This window comes from Pseudorca crassidens, chromosome 16 (assembly GCF_039906515.1).
Source record: "Pseudorca crassidens isolate mPseCra1 chromosome 16, mPseCra1.hap1, whole genome shotgun sequence".
Lineage (NCBI taxonomy): Eukaryota > Metazoa > Chordata > Mammalia > Artiodactyla > Delphinidae > Pseudorca > Pseudorca crassidens.
The window spans coordinates 80560992-80582700 of NC_090311.1; the positions used below are offsets into that span (position 1 = coordinate 80560992).

At 42.3% G+C, this 21709-nt stretch overlaps 1 protein-coding gene and 1 long non-coding RNA gene across 6 annotated transcripts in view; both read left to right on the plus strand.

Annotated features, from left to right (window-relative positions):
- Positions 1 to 21709, plus strand: part of LOC137209416 (uncharacterized) — a 426966-nt gene that overhangs the window by 292782 nt on the left and 112475 nt on the right. The window lies entirely within an intron of this gene.
- Positions 1 to 21709, plus strand: part of PCNX2 (pecanex 2) — a 274115-nt gene that overhangs the window by 141085 nt on the left and 111321 nt on the right. For all 5 annotated transcript variants that reach the window (XR_010936051.1, XM_067711081.1, XM_067711082.1 and 2 more), the window contains 2 exons: positions 11296 to 11437; positions 15519 to 15696. Coding sequence is in view for 4 of the 5 variants with exons in the window: in XM_067711081.1 (XP_067567182.1) it covers positions 11296 to 11437; positions 15519 to 15696 (320 nt within the window). In the remaining variant the exon portion in view is untranslated. The remainder of the gene's footprint in view (positions 1 to 11295; positions 11438 to 15518; positions 15697 to 21709) is intronic.

Genomic DNA, 21709 nt, shown 5'->3' on the forward strand with positions numbered 1-21709 from the left:
CTAAGTGGGAAACACAAGAGAAGAAAAGGACCTACAAAAACAAACCCAAAACAATTTAAGAAAATGGTCATAGGAACACACATTTTGATAATCACCTTAAACGTGAATGGATTAAATGCTCCAACCAAAAGACACAGGCTTGCTGAATGGATACAGAAACAAGACCCATATATGTGCTGTCTACAAGAGACCCACTTCAGACCTAGGGACACATACGAACTGAAAGTGAGGGGATGGAAAAAGGTATTCCATGCAAATGGAAATCAAAAGACAGCTGGAGTAGCAATACTCATACCAGATAAAACAGACTTTAAAATAAAGAATGTTACAAGAGACAAGGAAGGCCACTACATAATCATCAAGGGATCAATCCAAGAAGAAGATACAACAATTATGAATATATATGCACCCAACATAGGAGCACCTCAATACATAAGGCAACTGCTAACAGCTCTAAAAGAGGAAATCGACAGAAACACAATAATAGTGGGGGACTTGAACACCTCACTTACACCAATGGACAGATCATCCAAAATGAAAATAAATAAGGAAACAGAAGCTTTAAATGACACAATAGAGCAGATAGATTTAATTGATATTTATAGGACATTCCATCCAAAAACAGCAGATTACACTTTCTTCTCAACTGCCCACAGAACACTCTCCAGGATAGATCACATCCTGGGTCACAAATCAAGCCTCAGTAAATTTAAGAAAATCGAAATCATATCAAGCATCTTTTCTGACCACAATGCTATGAGATTAGAAATGAATTACAGGGGAAAAAACATAAAAAACACAAACACATGGAGGCTAAACAATACGCTACTAAATAACCAAGAGATCACTGAAGAAATCAAAGAGGAAATCAAAACATACCTAGAGACAAATGACAATGAAAACACAACAATCCAAAACCTATGGGATGCAGCAAAAGCAATTTTAAGAGGGAAGTTTATAGCTATACAAGCCTACCTCAAGAGACAAGAAAAATCTCAAATAAATAATCCAACCTTACACCTAAAGGAACTAGAGAAAGAATAACAAACAAAACCCAAAGTTAGCAGAAGGAAAGAAGTTATAAAGATCCGAGCAGAAATAAATGAAATAGAAACAAAGAAAGCAATAGCAAAGATCAAAATAACTAAAAGCTGGTTCTTTGAGAAGATAAACAAAATTGATAAACCATTAGCCAGACTCATCAAGAAAAAGAGGGAGAGGACTCAAATCAATAAAATTAGAAACGAAAAAGGAGAAGTTACAACAGACACCACAGAAATACAAAGCATCCTGAGTGACTACTACAAGCAGTGCTACGCCAATAAAATGGACAACCTGGAAGACATGGACAAATTCTTAGAAAGGTATAACCTTCCAAGACTGGACCAGGAAGAAATAGAAAATATGAAAAGACCAATCACAAGTAATGAAATAGAAACTGTGATTAAAAATCTTCCAACAAACAAAAGTCCAGGACCAGATGGCTTCACAGGTGAATTCTATCAAACATTTAGAGAAGAGCTAACACCCATCCTTCTCAAACTCTTCCAAAAAACTGCAGAGGAAGGAACACTCCCAAAGTCATTCTCTGAGGGCACCATCACCCTGATACCAAAACCAGACAAAGATACTACAAAAAAAGAAAATTACAGACCAATATCACTGATGAATATAGATGCAAAAATCCTCAACAAAATACTTGCAAATGGAATCCAACAACACATTAAAAGGATCATACACCACGATCAAGTGGGATTTATCCCAGGGATGCGAGGATTCTTCAATATACGCAAATCAATCAATGTGATACACCGTATTAACAAACTGAAGGGGAAAAACCATATGATCATCTCAATAGATGCAGAAAAAGTTTTTGACAAAATTCAACACCCATTTATGATAAAAACTCTCCAGAAAGTGTGCATGGAGGGAACCTACCTCAACATAATAAAGGCCATATACAACAAACTCACAGCAAACATCATTCTCAGTGGTGAAAACCTGAAAGCATTTCCTCTAAGATCAGGAAGAAGACAAGGTTGTACACTCTCACCACTATTATTCAACACAGTTTTGGAAGTCCTAGCCACGGCAATCAGAGAAGAAACAGTAATAAAAGGAATACCAATTGGAAAGAAGAAGTAAAACTGTCACTGTTTACAGATGACATGATACTATACATGGAGAATCCTAAAGATGCCACCAGAAAACTACGAGAGCTAATCAATGAATTTGATAAAGTTGCAGGATACAAAATTAATGCACAGAAATCACTTGCATTCCTATACAGTAATGATGAAAAATCTGAAGGAGAAATTAAGGAAACACTCCCATTTACCATTGCAACAAAAAGAATAAAATACCTAGGAATAAACCTACCTAGGGAGACAAAAGACCTGCATGCAGAAAACTGTAAGACACTGATGAAAGAGATTAAAGATGATACCAACAGATGGAGAGATATACCATGTTCTTGGATTGGAAGAATCAATATTGTGAAAATGACTCTACTACCCAAAGCAATCTACAGATTCAATGCAATCCCTATCAAATTACCAATGGCATTTTTTACGGAACTAGAACAAAAAATCTTAAAATTTGTATGAAGACACAAAGACCTCGAATAGTCAAAGCAGTCTTGAGGGGAAAAAACGGAGCTGGAGAAATCAGACTCCCTGACTTCCGACTATATACTACAAAGCTACAGTAATCAAGACAATATGGTACTGGCACAAAAACAGAAACATAGATCAATGGAACAATATAGAAAGCCCAGAGGTAAACCCACGCACGTATGGTCAATTAATCTATGACAAAGGAGGCAAGGATATACAGTGGAGAAAAGACAGCCTCTTCAATAAGTGGTGCTGGGAAAACTGGACTGCTACATGTAAAAGAATGAAAGTGGAACACTCCCTAACACCGTACACAAAAATAAACTAAAAATAGATTAGAGACCTAAATGTAAGACAGGACACTATAAAACTCTTAGAGGAAAACATAGGAAGAACACTCTTTGACATAAATCACAGCAAGATCCTTTTTGTTCCACTCCTAGATTAATGGAAATAAAAACAAAAATAAACAAATGGGACCTAATGAAACTTAAAAGCTTTTGCACAGCAAAGGGAACCATAAGCAAGATGAAAAGACAACCCTCAGAATGGTAGAAAATATTTGCAAATGAATCAACGGACAAAGGATTAATCTCCAAAATATATAAATAGCTCATACAACTCGATATTAAAAAAACAAGAACCCAATCCAAAAATGGGCAGAAGGCCTAAATAGACATTTCTCCAAAGAAGACATACAAATGACCAAGAAGCACATGAAAAGTTCTTCAACATCACTAATTATTAGAGAAATGCAAATCAAAACTACAATGAGTGGCTTCACTGGTGGCGCAGTGGTTGAGAGTCTACCTGCTGATGCAGGGGACACGGGTTTGTGCCCTGGTCCAGGAAGATCCCACGTGCCGCGGAGCGGCTGGACCGTGAGCCATGGCCGCTGAGCCTGCGTGTCCAGAGCCTGTGCTCCGCAACAGGAGAGGCCACAACAGTGAGAGGCCCGTGTACTGCAAAAATAAATAAATAAAAAAAAAGAAAAAGAAAACTACAATGAGGTATCACCTCTCACCAGGTAGAATGGGCATCATCAGAAAATCTACAAACAACAAATGCTGGAGAGGGTGTGGAGAAAAGGGAATCCTCTTACACTGTTGGTGGGAATGTAAACTGATACAGCCACCATGGAGAACAGTATGGAGGTTTCTTAAAAAACTAAAGGAGGTTTCTTAAAAAACTAAAGGTTTCTTAAAAAACTAAAGGTTTCCAGCTATCCCAGTACTGGGCATATACCCAGAGAAAACCACAATTCCAAAAGACCCATGCACCCCAATGTTCATTGAAGAACTGTTTACAATAGCCAGGTCATGGAACCAACCTAAATGCCCATCGACAGACGAATGGATAAAGAAGATGTGGCACATATATACAATGGAATATTACTCAGCCATAAAAAGGAACAAAATTGGGTCATTTGTTGAGACGTGGATGGATCTAGGGACTGTCATACAGAGTGAAGTAAGTCAGAAAGAGAAAAACATATTGTATATTAACTCATATATGTGGAACCTAGATAAATGGTAGAGATGAACCAGTTTGCAGGGCAGGAATTGAGACACAGATGTAGAGAACAAACGTATGGACACCAAGGGGGTAAAGTGGTGGGGGGTGGTGGTGGTGGGATCAATTGGGAGATTGGGATTGACATGTATATACTGATGTGTATAAAATTGATGACTAATAAGAACCTGCTATATAAAAAAATGAAAAAAAATAAGATACAAGAATATATTGTACAACGCAGGGAATACAGCCAATGTTTTATGTTATAAAAAAAGAAGAATAGTAGGCAAAAGTAAGTAATGGTGTTCAGGGATTTGACAGTGGTTACCTTGTGGGGCAGTGACTGTAAGCAGGCATGGGGGTGGTTTGAGGCTGTTTCTTAAGCCAAGTGCTAGGGACACAGCTCTATGTGTGTGTATTTTATGCATGTGTCTTTGTATAAAAGAGTTAAACGAAAAGGTTTTTAAAAATCCAGCATCGATAATTTAGGTAACCAGTTCAGTATAGAATGTAGGTGGAAAACTGATAGAAGATGATTACGTAGAGTTACAAAGCAGCAGAATATGGAAAGCCTATATGCCATATTAAGGTATTGTACTTGGTGTATGGACAGACACAGTGGAGAACAATGAAGGCTATGAGCTATACCATGGCTAGATGTGCATTTGAAACAGATCTTTGGTGGCAACAGGACAGAAAAACAGATGGTCTATAAAGAAACTGGAGCCAAGGAGATCATTCATTTACTCAACCGATATTTATTGCATCGGTGTCAACATGGGGGATATGGCAGTGAACAAGACAAAGTCCTTGCCCTCATGGAGCTTACCTGGTAATTGGGAAAGCAGATGATAAATAACACACAAATAAAGACACCAATAAGATATCAAATTGAGATGTTTTATAAAGAAAAATTTATTACAGTAAAGAAATCGTGAAAGGAGGAGGCTGTTTTAGATATGGTGGTCAGGAGAGGACCCATTAAGGATGTGGCACTTGAGCAAAGACCTGAACAGGATGAGGGAGTGAGTCATAAAAATATCCAGAGAGGAGAGTCCCAGGCAGAAGGGACAGCAAACACAAAGCTTCTGAAAGGGAAAAAACTTGGTGTATTTAATATTCAAGGAACATCACTGAGGAGGAGAGTGCATAATGGAGAAAGCGGTTGGAAATAAGATCAAAAAGGTAACAAGGTGCCAAATCATAAGGGTCTTCTAAAACATGGTAAGGACATTAGATTTTCTATTACTCAAGAGATAGGAGGAGGCTAAGTATCATAGCAAATACCCCCAAATCGTGGTGGCTTATTAGCAAAGCAAAAGTTTATTTTTTGTTCATGCAAAGTCCAGTGGGATGTGGTCAAAAGATTTTTCCTAGTCACTGTCCTTTGCATAGTGGAGCGTCATGGTCACTTGGGGACCAGGCTTCTTCAATATTAGGAATCCATCACCTTATGCTCTCAAGGTCACCATGGAATCCTAACATTCTTGAGCCAGCAGGTAGAAGGGAGAAGAAGCATGGAGTACCATGCACCCAGTACTTAACCAGCTGACCTGGAAGTGACACAATTCTGCTCGCATTCTCTTGGCAAGAACAAGTCACATGGTCCTCCTGTACGCAAGGAATAACCAGGAAATGGAATCCCCAGCTGGGCAGCCACTTCCCGATATCAGCTCCATAAAAAAAGGGGAGTGTGACTCTTTGGAGATCAGCTAAATGAAATTTCTTTGTTGCAGGTTTTATCATAATGAGGATGAAAAGCCATTGGAGATGCACTAATAGGGTAGTAACGAAGTCTTGAAAATCCTCCTGGCTGCCGGTTGGATTATAATCTGTGGCTGTGGGGACATTAAAGAAGCAAGGAGACCAGTTGTAAGGAAGTTTCTTTAGGTTAGACATGATGGTGACTTGGACCAGGGTGATAGCAGCACAGGAGGAAAAATGTGGTTGAATTTGGGATAGATTTTGAAGGTGGAGCCAGTAAGATTTGCCTATAGGTTGGATATGTAAGATATGAAAGAGACTAAGGAAAGGATTTTGGCCTGGAAAACTAGGTGACTGGGAGGTGCCCTTTAATGAGATGATGCCCAAATGGCATCTTGCTTCTCAAATGTCATCTTCTTAATTATGCCTCCCAGGCCACCCTGTTTTACACTGTAGCCCACGTGAACACCAGGAGCTCTTCTCTTTACTCTGTTCTTTTACTCATCACCCATCCTTCATAATATACTGTGTAATTTACATATTTATCATTGTTGATTGTTGATTGTTCGTACTGGAGGGTAAGTTCCATCAGGGCAGAGTTTTATAATGTTCTGGGCGCTCATTTTCCCACGTGCCTAAAAAAAGTGTCTGGCAGAGTCGTCTGGCTCATGTGTGGAATGAATGAATGGTGGACACGGGAGGAGTAGGTATAGGTGAGAGCATGGAATGAAGGCCTTTGCTCGAGATGCTTATTAGACATTCAAAATATGTTGGATAGTTGGATATACTGGTTTGGAGTCCAGAAAAAAGGTCGTGCATGGAGATGTATTTTTGTGTGTGTGTGTGGTACGTGGGCCTCTCACAGTTGTGGCCTCTCCCGTTGCAGAGCACAGGCTCCGGACTCTCAGGCTCCGGACGCTCAGGCTCAGTGGCCGTGGCTCACGGGCCCAGTTGCTCCGCAGCACGTGGGATCCTCCCGGACCAGGGCACGAACCCGTGTCCCCTGCATCGACAGGCGGACTCTCGACCACTGCGCCACCAGGGAAGCCCTGGAGATGTATTTTTAGTAGTCAAAAGCATATTGACAATAGATTCTTAAGGCCATGGAACTGGATAAGATCATGTAGGGAATTATGAGAAGTCTGGAGCATTAACTGGGTCAGACACTGCTGGGAGGTTAAGTTGAGGACTGAGACTGACCATTGGATAGCAACGTGAGGTTCTTAGCAAAACAGTTTCATGGAGTGGTTGGGATGAGACTCTGATTGGAGTGAACTCAGAAGACAAAGGGAGTTTAAGTTGTGGAGAAAGCGAGTGTAGCCAAAATTCTTTTGAGAAATTATTACCAAGGGGTGCAAAGAAATAGGGTGATATCTGGAAAATATCCAGCATCTGGAAGGAAAAGGGTCAAGGGGGGTATGTCTTTTTTTAGGACAAAAGATATTACAGTGTGTTTACATTGTGATGAGGATGATCCAATAAAGAGAGAAAAAACAGATTATTCAGGAGAATGGGGGAGAACCACAAAAGACCCTTAAGGAGTAAGAAGTAATGTTATACAGTGCACACAAATGATGGGATTAGGGAAGAGTGAGTTTATTTGGATAAAAGACAATTACAATTTTTTTAAGATAAGAGATTGAGGATCTGAACAGTGAAACTAGAAAGGAGGGGATAGATATGTAAGAAGTAAGCACATTGAATCAACATATTCCAGTCCTGTATGGAGGAAGAACTTCTAGAACAGTGGTTCTCAAACATGAGCACGTATCAGAATCACTTGTAGGATTTATGACACACGGATTACTGGGCCCAGCCCACAGAGTTCTGATACAGCAGGTCCAGGATTGTATCTGAGAATTCGCATTTTTAACGAGTTGCCGGTGCCTCTCTCTCAAAGTACCATGTGGAGTCCAGCAACATCAGTATCCCCCAGGAGTTATTAGAAATGCAGAATGTCCAGCTCCACTCCAGACCCATCCGATCAGATTCTGTCTTTTAACAAGTGATTTATTTGCATGATGAAGTTCGAGAATCACCGTTCTAGGATAGTGTTGTTCAGCCTTGTCCCCAGGTGATTCCAACATGCAGCTATGATTGAGAACAGCTGACTCAGGGTGACCCCAAGGTATATTGCCTGCGTGACTAGGTGAATGTGAAGGGTCATCAAATAAGATAAAAGATTCATAAGGAGGAGCAGGTGTGTGGAGGTTGACAGAGTGCAGCTTTTGACACGCTGTATTTGAAGATTCCTTTGGGACATCAGTTGAGTATTTAGATCTTGAAGCTGGGAGAGGGATGGAAGATCAATCTCACTCAATGACAGATCTGAGCGTCATCAGCATGGAAGTAATAATTCACATTAGGGGTGTTGAGGACCTCAGCTCAAGAAAATGAGAAAACTGGCAAAGAGGTCCAAGGAAGGCACATGAGCCAGGGTAGAAGAGAACCCTGCAGAGGCAGTGGGAAGAGCAGTGTGAAAGGTGTGAGCACAGGCAGGAGTTGGCAGGACGCAGAAGCTGAAGTGAGGGTTGTAGACAGAAGGAAGAATCAGTGATGTTTTCTGTCTCAGAAAGTTCCAGTAAGGCTTCCCTGGTGGCACAGTGGTTGAGAATCCTCCTGCCAGTGCAGGGAACACAGGTTCTAGCCCTGGTCTGAGAAGATCCCATGTGCCACGGAGCAAGTAAGCCCATGTGCCACAGCTACTAAAGCCCGCACGCCACAACTACTGAGCCCGTGTGCCACAACTGCTGAGCCCGTGTGCCACAACTACTGAGCCTGTGAGCCACAACTACTGAGCCTGCATGCTGCAGCTACTGAAGCCCACACACCTAGAGCCCGTGCTCTGCAACAAGAGAAGCCACTGCAATGAGAAGCCTGTACACCGCAACAAAGAGTAGACCCCGCTCACTGCAACTAGAGAAAGCCCACGCACAGCAACGAAGACCCAATGCAGCCAAACATAAATAAATAAATAAACAAACAAACAAACAAATAGATTTATTAAAAAAATAAAAAAGAAAGTTCCAGTAATATAGACTGAAAAATATCAGTTATCTATCATTTGGGAAATCACAAGTGGCCTTGCCATGCACAGTTCTGGGCAGGGGTAGCTGCAAAGCTGTGGGGCAGAAGTTTTAGCAGGAAACAGGAGACAAGGAAGTGGGATTGTCAGACATGGACGACCGTTCCAAGAAGCTTGGCTGTGCTGAAAAGGACAGAGTGAGTGCTAGAAGATGTCAGTGGAAAGCAAGTTTTCAACTTGGCCAAGACCGGAATCTTGCCACTGGCCGTTAGGAAAGAGCCATTGGTTAGTCAAGGGGGAAACTACTGAATCAAGATGTCGGGAAGAATGGAAGCCAGGGCATCCGTGGGGTCAGCCTCAGTAGGAGCAAGGAGATGGGTATGAATATAGATAAATTTGTAGTTGAGGGGTTGGGAAGTGGGAAAATTTCCGTTTAATAGCTTCAATTTTCTCTAGGAAGTAGGGGTCAAAGTCATTTGCTTGGAAAGAGTTGGGGGGGATCTTGGAGATTTATTTTTTAAATTTTCATGTACTTTCACAAAAGATAAAAACTCCTATCTATATGTAAAATATATCATATACCTAGATTTTAAAAATTATGTATCATAAACTTCGTTCCTTATGAAATAACCCATTTCCAAACACTGACCAGGAAAGATTACTATTAAGAACACCCAAAGATGAATTCCTACCTGATATCCTTATTTTCAACCTTAATTTTCCTCCAGCACTTCCTCCCTGTTTCACTTATAACTAAAATTAGTTGTTTTTTTTTCTGATAATTTCTCGTTGTATCTCTCTTCTGCTTGTTAAGTTAATCATTGGGGTGTTTGTTCTTGCTGTTTCCCACGTGATGAAGTGTTTCTACTCTCTCTGTTCTCACCATTCCCGTCTCATTCAAATTAATTCTTTTCAAGCGAGATTTCTGAATGCCAGACCTCTCCTTGTAATCTCAGTGACATGAAGATAGGCTTTATGTTTTTGAGTTATAATACATTCCTATATAGAAATGTAAACCACATAAAGGAGGAAGTAAAACGTCAGTTCCCAATTGTGTGTGTGTGGGTGCGTATGTTTGTGTTGCTTTCTGTGACCCTTGACATAAAGTCCCAGTCAAAGTAGGTTGGAAAGCGGTAATTTGTCTCCTAATCCTGGAGAGGAAACCTGGAGGGGATGGCCAATTTTATGTCACTGCCATGTCTCTCTGCACGGTGTGTGTCAACAGTTTCTCTTTCATGAGTTGGTCCTTGTGTCATCCAAACAGCATAAAACCTACCTGGCTCTCTTGGTTTTTCACTATAGATTATTGGGGGTGGAAGTTTTTTAAATGATAAATTGTTGAAGAGTATGATTCCAGAAGTTTGATGGAGTCCCGTTCCCTCCTGGCAGATTTAGGCTTTGAGTCCTGCCATATCTGGTCCATTTGCCCAGGTCTCTGATGGTGAGTTGGGGTCCACTGCAGCCTCTCAGTTACTAGCAGACAGAGATCTGGTGGGGAGTGAGATGGACCCACCTGAGGACCTGAACCTGGTGTGTTCTCCCCACGGAGGTGGGAAGCATAGGAGAGCAGGGATGCAGTGTTTCCCATCCCCTGATACGATGGCCTAGGGAGTCTGTGCTCTGACCGATAGGACCAGCCTCTCCTCCCCAGAGAGAGAAGTGGTAAGAGATGGGTGAGAGGCACAGTGTTACCCCATCATGGGGAGGAGAGCTGGCTTCTCCGCCATGAGTAGTAGGAAGGATGGGCGGGACACACAAAGCCGAGGACCGGAAAGATGAAAGCAGTCATTCGTGACCACACACTAGTGGATGGTAGAGTCTGAATACAAACCCAGATTGGTGTGACTTTAAACCTTAGCCTGTGTGGGAATGGACCTCACTTCCACGATGCCTCCTTCCTTGTGAAGACTCACTGGAATGTAATACATTTCTAGTGATAGGGGGTGTGGGTCAGCCTTCTCTTATGTATGTAGATGGCCAGGAATTGGACTGTGGATTCATAGACTAAAAACAGGCAGAGGAGAGCCTGGAAAGTAGCCCCAGACTCAGAAGCAACCCCAAGCTTAAGAGGGGATGAGCCCGTGAGATTGTTTCCCAGTTCTCCATCCTTCGCTTTCTAGCCTCACTCACTCTGAGATGCCTTGATGTGATGTGACAGCTCATTTCATGGGTCCCAGTAATAATTAATATGGAAAAAAGCAATTGACTTGAAAAATTGGGAAACTGGTCTATACCGTATACTATTATTTAGGAACGATGTAGAAACAAAGCTAAAAGTGCCTGCCTGGGAAGAAAATTGGTCCCTCTTGTCTGGTATCTGGAGTTCTGCAGCTCTTGAATGAAGGGGAGGGGGTGGGTCTTACTTATTACCACATATACTTAAAGAAAAATAATTTGATCAGTGGCCGTTCTAAGTGGTTTTTGTGTATCTTTCAGATGTCGCCCATTTAATGTGGTTTGAAAGACTCTATGTTTGGCTTCAGTGTTTTGAAAAATACATCTTGTACCCAGCAATCATTTTGAATGCCCTTACTACGGATGCATTTTCAATAAGCAATTACCGGAGACTTGGTACCCAGTAAGTGGATAACCGTTTATTCTCATCATGATTTGGATCACCACGTTTTCAAAAGCGAGTGGGTTTCCTCTGAACAGGCTGCAGCAGAAGCCAACTTCTGTCTACCAATGATGGGACACGTAACAGTAAGCCGTGGTGGTCTCAAACTCGCTGGAGCTAGGTGGTTATTGTAGAGGGACTGGGGGGCAAACGAAGTTAGATCTGCTTGGAGTGATCTTGTGCATAGACATCAGTAGATTTGAAAATCACCCTGCAAACGCTTAGTCAGGAGCGTTAAGAAGATGACCGAAGTGCAGTGTGATGCCAGGGTTCCTGGCATTCCAACCGTCGTGCTTAGAGCTTTGTTATGAAGTACCTCTAGCACTTCACGCAGCAAAGACTCGAGCATTTTGTGTCTGAGGGAGGGGGAACTTAATCGCTCTTACTGCTCTCTTTGCATTTCTCAGGAAAAGCCTCATAATTAAAAAAAATGGACCACAGAGAGACTTCATATCCTCAAGATGCCCGTTTTTGTAAAGCATTAACAGCGTATAGCTGAGTTAGTGGTTTCGTGTTTTAAAAGGAACTCTGAAATTACAAACGGAAACCTACTTGATAATTTGTGGATGTGTCGTTCTGACAAAAGGTTGACATTTCTGTTCAAATAAGTTCATAAAGGAGGATGATGTGAAAGAGATTCCTTCCCAGATTTGCATATGAGTCACTTTGCTTAAACGTTACATGCCCAAGTCAACGCTGATTCATAATCCCAAGCATGCCTCCTCTTCCTTTTGGGCTGTGATGAGGACAAAAGAATTAATGTTTGCCCAAGACGGAGCAAACTCAGGTAGAAGGCACGCGAATTCTCGGCTGGACCTTGAGTGGATTCCTAGCCGCACGAAGCAGACACTAAATGAAACGGCCCTACGACCTTCCTGTCTTTATCAGACTCTGCCTTCCTTCCAGTCTAGAACTGTGTCAGTCAGACCAGGGCCGGAAGTCCATGCCCTTTGGTATTTAAAACCCTAGACTTCGGATCCAGGGATGAGAATTAGTCTCACTGGATGAAGAAGGCAGGTGATGAGGTTACAGACCTCTTGTATAGTTTGAGTAGGGCCCCATCCCTGAGCTAACCCTACCTCTAGAACACTGAGTGCTTTTCTAGTAAGCAGGTGTTTCCAGTGTGGTACCATCTTGGCTGACCCCGTGACGACATTCTGAAACAAGGCAGATCCCCAGTTTTCAGAACAAGAACTCACAGTCAGAACCACAGCAGTCACACATGTACCGGTGCTGCCCAGGGATAGCGAGCTAAAGGATTGAAAGTCCTCGTTTCCTAACATTAGGACTAGGGCTTCAAGCTAAGACTGCCAGTTGAGGCCAGGCAGCTCTGGCTGTTGGCAGAGGACGGATGCATGGGTTGGGAATTATGCAGAGTCAGATAAACAGTTCAGAGAGAGTCTACTTTGAAGTAAAATTAATCTCTATCCCCTGTCATTTTTTTCCAGACACTAAAGTCAGAAAGTAGCACCTCACCCGTGTACCTCCAAATAATCTTGATTTGATGATACGAACAGAATTCTTTTGCTTGGAGCCCTAAGTTGATAACTCCTTTATATTCTTGAGGCATCCATCTGACAACTTAAAAAAAATCTCTCAGGATTTCAAGCACCCCACTAGACCAGCTGTTCTCAGACAGGATGACAGGAGGCCATATGTCAGCATCACCTAGAGACCTGTTGCAAACTGTGTAAGCCCAGCCCACACCCTGCCGTCATTGAGAACCATGGGACCAGATAGTGAACTCTTCAATGACAGGCACTGTTTCTTTTTCAGCTTTCAGTACCATCGGTCCAGTAAGTGGTAGAAGGATGAATGGATGGATGGATGGATGGATGGATGGATGATTGAGTGGGGGGCTGGTACATGGTGAGTGGGTGCATCATGATAACTGGTTAGGTATTTATATTTCCCAGCCTGATCTAAAAGGATGCTTTGCACCTGTCCCAGGCCATTGTTCCCGGATTGCTACCTAATCCTTTATAAGACCTTTAGCTAAACCTACAACAATCTGTGAATCGTTGAATGTAACCATTACAGTTGCAATGTTACGAGAGCCATAAACATCACTCCTTAAGAGCTCTCTTAATCTTCACCAGTCATCATTAATAAACATAAAGTGAATGCTGTCCATTTTAGTCATAGTCACAGAAAACAAACTTTAGAGTTGAGCCTCATCTAGCTTTGGCCTGAATAACCTGGAAAGGCACTGATCTCCTTTGAAAACCAGAATATCCCTGGTCTTGGGACACCTTATCCTTGGGATCCCCCCAAGGGCTTTGGCTATGCCGCAGAGATTCTTGGACCCGGGGCTGTTGTCAGAGGTGAGTGGACCTGCAGTCATGTTTTCGTACTGATTTTTCATCACAGGCGTTAGTTGTCCACTGGAGAAGGAAAGGGTCACGGAGCGGTGCTCGGCCTTGCTGCAGGAACAGAGTTTACTGAAGGTCTTACCACTCTCCCCAGACCCGCATGTAATCAAGGGCTACTTTTTCTCAGAAGCCAAATCTAAGCCCGTCACACAAGGGCTTTGACCAGACCTCCTCAGATGCATCCTGGGACAGGGTGGGATCAATTGCTACACTAGGTCTGAAGGCATATAAAATATCAAATTGAGGCCAATGGAAGTGCTAACATTAGATCTTCCTGATGACAAAAATGACAGTTTTGTATTCGATAGATGCCAAGACTTGGCAAACACGTTTTGAATGCCCCAGTCCTGAGACAGGATATTATTAATGCTGATAAGGGTCTAGAGCTCAGGATCCCGCTAGGGTTAGGGAAATTCAGGCCTGCCCCCTCACCCCCATTTTCTGTACTTAGAAAAAGAAAACCTCTCTTTGTGATGAACAACAGGGTCCTACTGTACAGCACAGGGAACTGTATTCACTATCCTGTGATAAACCATAAAGGAAAAGAATGTGAAAAAGAATACATATATGTATCGCTGAATCACTTTGCTGTACAGCAGAAACTAACACAACATTGTAAATCAACTGTACTTCAGTAAAATTAAAAAGGAAAAAGGAAACCTCTCTTTCAAGTGCAACTGTTCCCTGGAAAGTATTGCCACTTTTGTCTTTCTTTTGAGTTCCCAAATAGGATGTTCTAATTGAGGGGACTCTGGCTAAAATGTGCAAGGCCTTCTTTCAGGAAGACCCCCTCAGGGTGGTAGTGGCTTGCTGTGTCCAGCTCTTCTGAGCACTAATCAGTTGCCTTCCCATCTCAAGGTGGGAAGATCATTGGCCTCACTGTCTGCTGGGACTGCACATGCTTCTGACACGTGTTAGTAACCCGACTCCCTAGACAGGAGCATTCAGGAGTTCAGTCCTCACAGCAGAGTCCTGCTGTTTCTCTGCCGGGCTGCCTCTGTCGTGCTCCTTAACTCAAAAGGCCTATGTCATGGGGGCCTGTGTCATGTTGATGATGTAATTTTCAGTGGGAAAAAAAAAGGGAGATCGGAAAGCTTACGTTTACAAAGACAGCAAATATGGTGGAAAACATTAGAAGTGAATATGTAAAGTGAAAATGGCATTATTGAGATAGTGGGATCTTTTTCCTCTTTTCAGAATTTAATATTAGCTATTGCTACATCATTGATTCGGTGAGATTCTTTTGTAATAGAAAGGCTTACACTGAGCAGATGCTAACAGGGACAGCCTGCTCTGTTTTCTCACTTGCCACCAAGCTCCCCGTGGAAGCTGGCAGTGCAGTAGTCCTTCAGATAAGCTCCAAGGGAGCTCTGTGTCCTGCATTGCAAAGTCCTGGGGACGATGGTGACGCTGACTCTAGTGGCAGAGTCTGTGCTGGCGAGTCCCTCGGGATGGAGTTTCACTCCTAGCTCCACTCTGTGTGAACGTACACTCAAACTCTGAGACGCAGTTTACTCCTCTGTACAACGAGGATAATAAAGGGCCCAGCATCTTGGCTTTTTGTAAAGGGCGTAACGCACAGTAAACGCTCAAGAAACGTGAGCCATTGTCACTCACCTAGTAAGGTACGGGCTGTGAAGTGATCACTTCCTTTCTTTCCTTTTCAACAGCTGGGACATTTTCCTGATGGTCATAGCGGGCATGAAGCTGCTGCGGACCTCCTTCTGTAACCCAGTCCACCAGTTTACTCACTTGGGCTTCACCGTCATCTTTTTCCATTTCGACTACAAAGACATTTCAGAGAGTTTCTTACTGGATTTCTTCATGGTGTCCATTTTATTCAGCAAGGCAAGTAGATTAGCTCTTTTCTTCATTTCAGTATGTAAAAGGTGCATTTCTCATCAAATGCTTTAAGAGTTTGAAACATTTTCTTTTAAAAACAATTAAGGCATGAATTGAATTGCGTATGCGTGTCACACTCCTGCTGCCATTTGAGGAACATTCCCCATGGAATAGAAATATGCCATGTAATTTGCCAAAAATCACTAATTAAGATGAATTAGCCATTTGTGTTGCTTGAAATTTTATGACCTTTGTCTCTGTTAACAATCTCATTACGGAACTTCCTCGATCTCCAAATGCTCTAAATTAAAGATTAGTCACCAGACTAATTTTTTTTTTTTTTTTTAATTTAGCATTTTGCCTCTCGAGGTAAAGTTTGAGCTGTGGGACCCGAGGGCCAGGTCCCTTTGAGTATTTTCTTTCCCTTGGCTTGTCTCAGGTCAAGATTTCATCAGTTGTAAATCCATCCATGGGCAGTGAGAAACCCTAATCACAGTTCAGGCAAATATGTGGGAATGGCATCTAACGTTTACCATGAGGGAGATAAGGTCCTTGGGATACTGGTCTGAGTGTACGTGTTCTGAGCACCGTGACAAAGCTGGGGTGTGTAAACAGAAATTGGAAAAAGAATTTGGGAAACTCCTTCCTCATGCTCTCCGTTGAATACAGCAGCCATGGGTTTTCTGCCCTCGGATTGACTTAACTGTTCCCCCTTTTGGTTAATAATTTTTAAATTCTAAGGTTTTTTTTTTTTTTTTTCCTGAACTTCATTTTCTCACCCCTATCGATCATTTCTGTGAATTCCTCTCTTTATTACCTGTCCTTCACCTGGCTTCCTCTTTACTTGTTTTAAGTGACAAAAATTCAAATATTATAATTGTCATATTACTTCAGCAGCCCTCCCCTGTTTTCCCATCTTATGACCAAGCTCTGGCTTTGGTCTTTTACCCACAAAGATCTGTTTTCTGTTTGCCTGAGTTCTGTTTGGTCTTGATAAGTTTATCCCATTTTTCTGGTGATTCAGATCACAGGCTTCCATAATCTGTTTTCCTTCATTATGTCTGAATGTCCGTGATCTCACATAATAAATGTAAAATTGTCTCCTATGAGCTTGAAAGCATTGATGAAGTTATAAATTATTTTACTACTCACAGTGGTAAAAGCTCATTCTCAGATGCAAAATGGACTGGAACAGGTTGAATTCCTAACTCTGGCATTATTTACATGTTGACCTGGCAATATTGATATTCCTTTCTGAAACGTTGTCTCCTGTAAAGTTGAAAATAATGATGCCCGTCTCACTTAGGCGTCAGGAGGATTGATTAACGTAAGTAGGAAAGAGGTTTTTAAGTAGCGTGTGCTTTCCAAATATGAGGCAGGACTTTTAAAGCCATGTTAAGTAGAAGAAGAGAAGTTACACCCTGTTTAGGACGTGAAGGAGTGCGGCTGCTTCTCTGCAGTGAACTGTCTGTTTTCAGTAGCTTCCTGTGTAAGTGAAAAGTGCCAGGTAAACAAAAGCAGAGCAGAGAGGGGTGACTGAAATGAGTCTTCTAAGTGATTCCACATTGCAATAGAACAGGGATTTTCACTTGCTGGAGGGCAGGCAGCCTCCCCGCTGAGCTGCCTGCTGGTCAGCTGGGAGCCAGCTACTGCCGAGACGTCTGGTAGGTGCAGGTGTCCAGGTCAAGAGGCTTGCTGGACGCAGAGGAAGGATTTATGCAGAGCTATTGTTCATTCTTCCTGTCCACGAGGGCACTTTGTACCGTCCTGAGCGTAATGAGTAGGGTGGGACCCGATGGGACATAGTCTGAAACTGAATCCGTAAAAACTCAGTGCTACAGACACTTGAGTTTCAGTTGTCATCATCTTTTTAAAGCACCAGTGAAAACACTGAAAATTTCAGGCAGAACCAGTGTGACAGTGTTCCTGTTTCCCCTAATTGAGAGAGCATGAGCACGTGTAATTTGAACAGTCGGCTTTTAGGCTGGGAAAAATAGCTGAGTCTAAAAGAAAAAAAAACAAGTGAGACAAAAACTAAAAAAAATCAGCCTATAGCAAGTCAGTCCTGACACACCCCTGACTCCGTCTATGGCTACTCACGCTTTATCTTGACAGAGCTGGTAGCAGGGCATTTTCTGGAATGAGAAACCGGATCTGATTCCGACAAAAAATACAGTTAAGGAAAGAGACAGCATTTGAGGTCTTCCGGGAAAGAAAAGCCAGTAGAAATTAGTGACAGTAAATGGTGGCAATGAGGGAGGTGACAGTTAATGTTCCTTGTAAAGATCCTGCCTGCTTACCCCAACTGCTGCTTCCTGTTCATTCTCCTCATTTTAAGACATCTTTTAAAAAATTGTCTCTATTAACGTATTTCCTAGAGGCTTTCTAGACCTCCAGTATTTTTAACATCTTTATTGGGGTATAATTGCTTTACAGTGGTGTGTTAGTTTCTACTTTATAACGAAGTGAATCAGCTATATGTATACATATATCCCCATATCTCCTCCCTCTTGCATCTCCCTCCCTCCCACCCTCCCATCCCACCCCTCTAGGTGGTCACAAAGCACCGAGCTGATCTCCCTGTGCTATGCGGCTGCTTCCCACTAGCTATTTTACATTTGGTAGTGTATGTATGTCCATGCCACTCTCTCACTTTGTCCCAGCTTACCCTTCTCCCTCCCAGTGTTCTCAAGTCCACTCTCTATGTCTGCATCTTTATTCCTGTTCTGCCCCTAGGTTCTTCAGAACCCCTTTTTTATTAGATTCCATATATATGTGTTAGCATACGGTATTTGTTTTTCTCTTTCTGACTTACTTCACTCTGTGTGACAGACTCTAGATCCATCCACTTCACTACAAATAGCTCAATTTCATTTCGTTTTATGGCTGAGTAATACGCCATTGTATATATGTGCCACATCTTCTTTGTCCATTCATCTGTCGATGGACACTTAGGTTGCTTCCATGTCCTGGCTATTGTAAATAGAGCTGCAGTGAACATTGTGGTACATGACTCTTTTTGAATTATGGTTTTCTCAGGGTATATACCCAGTAGTGGGATTGCTGGGTCATATGGTAGTTCTATATTTAGTTTTTAAAGGAATCTCCATACTGTTCTCCATAGTGGCTGTATCAATTTACATTCCCACCAACAGTGCAAGAGGGTTCCCTTTTCTCCACACCCTCTCCAGCATTTATTGTTTGTAGATTTTTTGATGATGGCCATTCTGACCGGTGTGAGGTGATACCTCATTGTAGTTTTGATTTGCATTTCTCTAATGATCAGTGATGTTGAGCATCCTTTCATGTGTTTGTTGGCAAAGTATATCTTCTTTGGAGAAATGTCTATTTAGATCTTCTGCCCATTTTTGGATTGGGTTCTTTGTTTTTTTGATATTGAGCTGCATGTGTATTTTGGGGATTAATTCTTTGTCAGTTGCTTCATTTTCAAATATTTTCTCCCATTCTGAGGGTTGTCTTTTTGTCTTGTTTATGCTTTCCTTTGCTGTGCAAAAGCTTTTAAATTTCATTAGGTCCCATTTGTTTATTTTTGTTTTCATTTCCATTTCTCTAGGAGGTGGGTCAAAAAGGATCTTGCTGTGATTGATGTCACAGAGTGTTCTGCCTATGTTTTCCTCTAAGAGTTTTATAGTGTCTGGCCATACATTTAGGTCTTTAATCCATTTTGAGTTTACTTTTGTGTATGGTATTAGGGAGTGTTCTAATTTCTTTCTTTTACATGTAGCTGTCCAGTTTTCCCAGCACCACTTATTGAAGAGGCTGTCTTTTCTCCATTGTATATTCTTGTCTCCTTTATCAAAAATAAGGTGACCATATGTGCATGGGTTTACCTCTGGGCTTTCTATCCTGTTCCACTATCTATATTTCTGTTTTTGTGCCAGTACCATACTGTCTTGACTACTGTAGCTTTGTAGTATAATCTGAAGTCCGGGAGCCTGATTCCTCCAGCTCCATTTTTTTTTCTCCAGATTGCTTTGGTTACTGGGGTCTTTTGTGTTTCCATACAAATTGTGAAATTTTTTCTTCTAGTTCTGTGAAAAATGCCATTGGTAGTTTGACAGGGATTGCATTGAATCTGTAGATTGCTTTGGGTAGTATAGTCATTTTCACAATGTTGATTCTTCCCACCCAAGAAGGTGGTATATCTCTCCACCTCTTTGTATCATCTTTAATTTCTTTCATCAGTGTCTTATAGTTTTCTGCATAAAGGTCTTTTGTCTCCTTAGGTAGGTTTATTCCTAGATGTTTTATTCTTTTTGTTGCAATGGTAAATGGGAGTGTTTCCTTAATTTCTCTTTCAGATTTTTCATCATTAGTGTATAGGAATGCCAGAGATCTCTGTGCATTAATTTTGTATCCTGCTACTTTACCAAATTCATTGATTAGCTCTAGTAGTTTTCTGGTAGCATCTTTAGGATTCTGTATGTATAGTATCACATCATCTGCAAACAGTGACAGCTTTACTTCTTTTCTGATTTGGATTCCTTTTATTTCTTTTTCTTCTCTGATTGCTGTGGCTAAAACTTCCAAAACTATGTTGAATAAGAGTGGTGAGAGTGGACAACCTTGTCTTTTTCCTGGTGTTTGAGGAAATGGTTTCAATTTTTCACCATTGAGAGTGATGTTGGCTGTGGGTTTGTCATATATGGCCTTTATTATGTTGAGGTAAGTTCCCTCTGTGCCTACTTTCTGGAGGGTTTTTATTATAAATGGGTGTTGAATTTTGTCAAAAGCTTTTTCTGCATCTATTGAGATGATCATGTAGTTTTTCTCCTTCAGTTTGTTAATATGGTGTATCATGTTGATTGACGTGCGTAGAAACCTCCAATATTGTTTTTGAGGGAATACTGCTCTTTAGGGGTGTTCATTGCATGATATGAAATTTTGTTTGTTCAGTAGATTCATCAGAGTCCTACTTTTGACATGTCCTCTCATTTATTGTTGCCAACTCCCTAAGCTCCTTCCCCAGCCTGGCTCCTGTTCTGCTAAATAGCAAAACCATTGTTATCCTGGCAGCCCACGTCACAGAAGGGCTGCAAGATGAATGCAGAGACCTTGGAAGGGCTCCAGCTTCCTTGGGAGAAAGGAGCTGCGTGAATAGTGGACTCATTATTATTGTTATGTCAGTTGCCCCTAATCCTTCAGGCTTTATGGGTGGAAAGAAAGACAGGATGAGATTACAGAGAGATGATCTGTGGAGTGAGATCAAAGCACCGAGGTCCGGAGGATGAAATAGATGACTTCCAGAAGGCTTGCCTGTGTGTTATTCTCTCCCTCCCCGAATCCGTGAATCCCCCCCGAGGTCTGGAAGATGAATGTTGGCTGGTCTTCTCAGTCTGCCAGATCTAGTGAAAAATGGGACATCATGAGTTCTGGGCCAGAGCACAACAGGAAGGATTTAGTGCAGCCCATGCATTGACACAAAGGGTGGGACATTCCTAGTGGATAGGCTGGGGGCTGAGGGGAGGCAGAGGGAAAGAAGCATCCCTGCAGATCCCATCCTGAGACGCGCGATGCTGCAACCACACCCCACGCGACTCAGCACCTTTAAGGAGTCAGGCCCATCCGTCCTCTCTCCCTCAGCCTCTCAATCCCTTTCCTCTCTCTCTTCTGCCCCATTGTTATGGACCAGGGTTCTTGGCCTCCTTAGTCAATAGAAATTGATCCGAGGCCAGGCAGGAAATTCAGGCAAGACTTTACTGGGGCCTCTGCTACAGCAGGGAGGAGCGAGAACAAACAACAGGTTCCCTTGCTTGTTCGCTCCCTCAGGGGGGTGGGGCGAGCTTGTTCCTTATACGGGGTGAGGGTAGGGGCAGGTCCAGGGGTCGGGCAGGAGGGCTGGCTTAGGTGATTTGCCCACCCCTTTGGTGGTGCTGTGTGCAGGGATCACACACAGTGCCTTGATTTTGCTCCCGGCTCTTCAGAAGTGGCAGTTGGGCTTTTTGGTCTCTTCATATCTTGTTGTACAGAATTTGCCCCAACTGCCTATGCACGCAGT